At 33.7% G+C, this 6,567-nt stretch overlaps 1 protein-coding gene across 1 annotated transcript in view; it reads left to right on the top strand.

Annotated features, from left to right (window-relative positions):
- Positions 1-5,426, top strand: part of LOC148281527 (band 7 protein AGAP004871) — a 39,417-nt gene extending 33,991 nt beyond the window's left edge. The window contains exons 6-7 of the mRNA XM_088226585.1: positions 860-1,040; positions 4,493-5,426. Of these exons, the coding sequence (XP_088082711.1) occupies positions 860-1,040; positions 4,493-4,603 (292 nt within the window). The 3' untranslated portion in view covers positions 4,604-5,426. The remainder of the gene's footprint in view (positions 1-859; positions 1,041-4,492) is intronic.
- Positions 5,427-6,567: the final 1,141 nt, after the last annotated feature.

The following is a 6,567-nucleotide window of genomic DNA, read 5'->3' on the forward strand; positions in this document are numbered from 1 at the left end:
TTTCATTCATAAAGACATGCATGTAAATATACAAAGTCATTATTCTCCCTGTAATTGTTTATGCAGCCGGCAGCCCTTATTTGGGGAAACACTTACAAGAATAAAATCAGATGGATGAAAGATAAAAACCCAGACTGACACAAGAGCTTTCTTATATGATCCAACAATTCATTACTATACGTTGAGATTCCATCTTACCCGACAAATCTATTCACGTCATCGAAAACAAGTCATCCGTGATGTTCCAACCAATTTTGATCTGCATATCTCCACACCCGTCGACACAATTCCATCATTTTATATTTTATAATATGGAGTTGCATTGAGAAACTGGCAACACTGTTTCCAGCTGTCAGCTGTCACTTGTCACTCGTGTTTTCTGTCTTCTGCCGCCGCTATTTAAATGTATCTACCTACCTACTTGACATAATTCCTGTAAATGCATATACTTCTATATTTCCTATTCGTAGAGGTTCGCATCTCTCAAATTAGTACAACAAATGAATTTGTTTTTATTGGCTGCGGTAAATCATTAAATTATATGTTTACCTTGTCCAATATCGCTTCTCAAAAAGGTTTTCATCTCTGTTGAAATATTTTTTAATTAATTTCGGCATGCTCAAAAATATTTTTGTTTTATTAATCTTTGCTTGACTGCTAAAAAATCCTTTTAGAGTAGGTTCTGTAACAATACAGTATATTAAGCAATAGATGATATATTTTGAAATACCGGTATTTGAAAACAAAAAAATAATACATACTGTTTTATAATTTATTTTATATAATTTGTAGAAATAATCATATAATTTAAGCCTGTTCAGCTTCATCAATCAATTTCAAAGGGGTTTCATTATTTCAGAAAGGATGTTAGGCTTCCTGTACAGCTCCAACGTGCCATGGCTGCAGAGGCAGAAGCTGCGAGAGAGGCTCGGGCTAAGGTCATCGCCGCTGAAGGGGAACAGAAGGCTTCGCGGGCTCTGCGGGAAGCTTCAGAAGTCATTGGAGACTCACCAGCAGCTCTTCAACTAAGATATTTACAGGTAATCAATAACTTTATTTAACTTTTTGCAAACTTTATTTTTACGACCGACTCGTGGTGTAGTGGTCAGCGCATTTGCCTACCATGCAAGATGTCTCGGGTTCGATTCCGGACATGGTCGACATGAAATATTTATTTAAAAATTGTGTTTTACAATATAATATCTCATAATCCCTGGACTGGCACCTGAAGTGTAAGACTGATTGATTACCTTGCCTTCATGTAACAAAAACGATCAATATTTGCTGCGATTGGTGTATTGATGCAGTACCCTATGCACCATTAGGTGCGGAAAGGGGAATGATGATGATATATTTATGTACATTGGTAGCCTTATTGCTTTAAGCAATATTTTCCAATTAAACAAAAGCAGACTGGTATAACATATCATTACTACAGAGATGCAGAACATTTAAGGTAAGATTATATGGAATTCTAGGCATTTACAGGGCTTATGACCTTATGCTATGATTGGCTGGTTTAAGTGGCCACTTCATTATCATTTTATCTATGTTTGAAAATCCATTTTCTTTAAATTTTCCATCTGTTGATTTTTGGGAAGTTAAAGAGCTAAAATCTTAAAAGAGATTCAGAGATTCAAGAGATTCATTTGACTGAATTATTTCACCGACTGGGCAATGCCCGAAAATAAACTTAAATTTTTACACTTTCTGGACCAGTTGATTTGATCATCAATATTTTGAGTTTGTCCAAAAGTATGATATAAGATGATCAGGGTTTGTACTTACTGATTTTACAACTTGTACAAATAAAATTAGAGAAAACGTATTACAAATTATTGAAGTTATAGTAGACACTTATTAGTCTTACACGATGAGGTAAGGAATGCACTAGAAGTGGAATCAGATAAGATCAAATTTGGAACAAATTTAAATGTGAACAACTCCCTAAAGCGAAAATTCAGCCAGTCTGCAAGCATTTGGACATACTCAAAACATTGTTGAATTAACTACCTGGTAAAAGAAGAAGTATAAAAAAATGGAAAATTGTTTTCAGGCGTTGCCATGTAGGTGAATTGGTTCAGCCGGATGAAGGTTTTAGCTCTTTTACTTCACAAAAGTCAACAGATGGAAGAGTTGAGGAAATGTGGATGTCAAAACATAGGCAGAATGATGAATGTTACACAGTGTGTAAAGTGGCCACTTAAACCAGCCAATGACAGGTCATAAGCCCTGTGAATGCCTAGACTTCCATATTCCCTTCTCAATAATGTTTTCCCTCTCTGTTGCAATAATGTTAAATTCATTAGTCAAAAGAGCCAACGATAATTAAGATTTTTTTTACAGCCAAATTTCTTTTAGTTTTTAAAAGTTTTCTCTTGAAAACCAACATACCTTATTATGCAGCAGAAGATCTGTGTATTTTGACTGAAAATTCTTTAAATTGGCGATGATGAAGAGCTTTAGTGGAGTTGTGCTGACAATTTTGATCTCTAATTTCATAACTTTGTAAATTTCCTCTGGAAATTTCTGTGCAAAGCGCTTCTAGATGAATGATGCAATGGTCAACAAGTATTTCATGATTAATTTTTGCCTTCGAAATGGAAACCAAACCCTTTCTCTTCTTCTTTTTTCCACATCCACTCCCAAGAGGAACATGTGGACCACCAGTTGCCTCCAGGAGATCCTATCGCCAGCCAGCACTCTCACCTCCTCCCATGTCAATCCCGCGTCCCTTAGTTCTGCCAGATAAAGACGGAAGATCGTCATTGATAGCCTACCAGGACACCGGAACCGAAGCAAAAGGGCAGGGGGGGGAACCACCTTATGCCCAATATTCTCCTCAACCACTTGCTCTCAAAACCCAGAAGTTTGATGTTTAAAGCTTTGGTTACGTGCCAAGATTCGTACCCATATAGAAGTACTGGTATTATATAATACAAAAGTTGAATAATCTGTATTTATTATTATCATTTACATAATCAGCACCGAGTATAGACTAGAGTACCAGACAACACGCAGTATGTTGAAAGTTGCTCCAGAAATTCCTAGACGGGTTGCGAGCTCTTTGTGCATGCTTCTATCCTCAGTTATGTGAACTCCTAAGCATTTAAAGCTGTCAACTTTCTCGATCTTCTGCTCATTATTAGAGGCTGATCAGGGTCAAGAAAGAATTTGTTGCACATAATCTGAGTCTTTTAGGTATTAGTATTAAGACCCAGGTGAGGAGAGTTTTCCTGCAGTTCAACACCAACGGACTTTTCAAGAAGAACCGCATTGTCTGTGTACTCCAAGTCGCACAACTTTAGGGCGGAGTTCATTTATATGCCTCAATCAGGTGGTATTGATTTGCATAAGATAAAATCCATCAATATGATAAATAAGAACGGCGCAAGGACAAACCTTTTCTCACTCCTGTCATACTTTTAGCCCAATCTGTTGAAATTGAAACAATGTTATCAGGTTTAATATCATGTTTCTCCATGCATTTAATGACAGCAGTTGCAATATTCTCAATAATCCAAAAGGCAATAACCCTAAAAGTTCTTTTTTATGACATGTTGTTAACGAAAAGCCAACTGTAGTGTAAAAACAAATTTCATTCAAATTTTGTAAAAGGTTGGAAATATATGAAGGTAGGATAGGAACATGGATATGTACCTACCTTTGATACGATGAGGATGTTCTTCAATTTTGGGCAGTGGTTGATGAAATGCACTATGAAATGTAACAATGTTTACAACAACGCGTGACGAATCCAAGAATGTTTATGCAATCTAATGAAATGTCAAAATATTGTTTAGTTTTGTTCCAAATCCAAATCTTCTAATTTTGAATATCTTCTATCTTGATGTAAAGTAGGTACCATAAGGATGGGTCAAGGGAAGGATGGGAAAGAAAAGTAATCGACCAGGAATAATATCGATAAATGCTGTTATATACTAGATGAAATAAATCAAATAAAAAGTAAAACTTGCACTGTGTAGCCACACTCACGTTGCTATAGAGCTGCGGTTTACCGACCACTGGTTTAAGGGATTAATTACTTTACACACATTGTTAAAATCGGAGTTTGTAAAAATATTTTTTCCCTTTTCTCAATATAAGAATTAACTTTTTTATTGTTAAAAGACCTAATACACTTGAATTATTTCAGCATTTGTCATTACTGCCTTTCCAAGCACGAAGGCAGTATCTAGCAAAAATTAAAACATTTGTTTTTTTATGACACCTGTTCAATATTTGGAATCATTCTAAACAACTTGCTCTAATAAATACTTCTAAAATGTAAAAAAAAAGAGTTGATATAAAAATACGGCATAAATACCAAATACATAAAACCTCAATTTCCTCAAAACTTTGATCATGTTTATTCTGGCTTCTTGCTTGGAAGGGCAGACATTATTAATGTTGTTTTTAACCAAAGAATGAATAAAGCATGTTCCAGTTGGTTATACGTAATATACAAAATAATAATCTATGATTTTTACAGACACTCAACACCATATCCGCAGAAAAGAACTCCACTATCATATTTCCGCTGCCTATTGATATAATCACTTACTTCATGAAGGCCAAAGAAGCAGCTTCAACGAGTCAGTAGGAACAAATATAACAGGAAGAGTCTTATCCCTATTATCATTTTTTTAATTATTTCTGGAAAGAAAAATTGTGCAATCTTCAATTTATTGTTTTTTTTTAAAATTAGATTGTGGTATTGTGGTAGTGCCGTAAACTCCAAATCTGTAGTCAGGGGTTTGCCCTTGTTCTACCACAACTTGATTCTGATTATTTAGCTTCTTCTTTTTAACAATATTGATAAAAATGGTAATAAACACAAAATCTTCTAGTTTTAAGTCATCTTTAATTTTTTGGCACCTAATTTGAAATTACTTTGGAGTATTCCTTTAAATAAGGTTTTATTTTTAATGTTTTTGGTATAGCTATCGCAACTTAAGTTGAGGAGAATAGACACATGGAAAAAAAATCGTATTAGTGTGTGTATTTATAGGCTTCTGAAGAATACAAAAGTGTGTCGTAGCAAGATGTTCATTCATTGGACATGTACATCCAGAAATTATGATATTAGAATGTCCCTAATGCAGTTATGGGATGATCTTTTAACTAGTTATTAAATCGACTTTTTTGGTGCTTTGTCATTTCATTTACTGAGAGATGCAATAACTTTTTTTAAAAAAATGGTAAATGGTTATGCGGCAGTAAATTCAGGTAAATCCAGGTAAATTCCGATGCCGAGTTATGGCAAATAATATTTTTTGTGTATGCATTTAAAAAAATCATAAATATAAAATTTAATGGGATTAATAAGACAAAATAATAATTATAGCTAAATTTGATTGTAAATAGTGGCGCGCAACGACCGGACGGGCCATTTCGCTTACAACCGCGGCACACAAAACTCAAAATACTTTTTTTTTTTTTTTTTTTAAGGATTAACCCGCTAAGTCTCTATTTAGAGCCTTGTCAGCAGGTGAAAAAGAGGGCATATGGAAGGAGGTTATGAAAAGTACACTCAGACCAATTGAGAAAAAAAAAATTCTTAAATTTTTTTCTTGCAACTGGCGGGAGTCGAACCCGCGACACGAGTTTCACAGTTGGCCGTCTAACCAACTGCGCCACGGCGCTTATCAAATTTATTGAATATTACAGCATTACATTTCTTCTTAGGACCGCAACACAAAGTCTTTAGCCTGAACTTTCTACTCCCGCGCGTCCGGAACAAAGATTATTAGTTATTTGTTTACAGTTTTGATGATTTTAAATTTAATTAGGAGTGTACTTTGTCATAATTTATGTGTGTATTTTCTCACTTGTAAATGTTTTTAAATAAATTCAGAATGATAAATCATAAATATTTGAATAATAGATGTGGTTTTTTAATGCCTTACTGTACGGCCCTTATCATTGTAAGTGAAATTTTAAATAAATTATAAAAATTGTAGTCTGCTTTCTGTTGAAAAATGCTAGCGCAATATTTTGGATTTATCAATAATTATTATTTGTTTAAACAAACAGTAATATGCCAACTAAAAAATGGTTATATTGTATATCATTTAGTAGATGCATACATTCATACGATTTTATAATATATTGTTTTAGTATCCCTACGCACATGCTGTGGCATGCACATAGATTTTCGTCAGGATGAGCAGTTGACAACTATTTTAATTTTTTTTTTAAATTTTATTTATTGGGGATATCAACAGTAATACATGTAATACAAATATAACAAATAACATATACAGAGAATAAAACCAATGACAGATATCCACAGAAATACATTAAATACACGTACAATACATACTAGTGTGTTTGTGTGAGTGTAAGTGAGTGAGAGGGTGGGTGTGTGGGTGTTATATTGGAAAGAGGGTGTCAGGTATCGAAAATATAAATATATATAAAATATTAAGAAATAGAGATAAAATTTAATAAAATAAAATAAAACTTTATTATAGAAACTAAGTATAAGACAAAAAAGAATGTTTTAAGACGCGCATTTTAAATGTTATTTTTTTACAATCAAATGGATCAATAAGGGGAAAGTTC

The sequence above is a fragment of the Micrasema longulum genome, unplaced genomic scaffold (genome assembly GCF_059751315.1).
Source record: "Micrasema longulum isolate JH-2025_06_02 unplaced genomic scaffold, ASM5975131v1 h1tg000443l, whole genome shotgun sequence".
In the NCBI taxonomy this organism is placed as follows: domain Eukaryota; kingdom Metazoa; phylum Arthropoda; class Insecta; order Trichoptera; family Brachycentridae; genus Micrasema; species Micrasema longulum.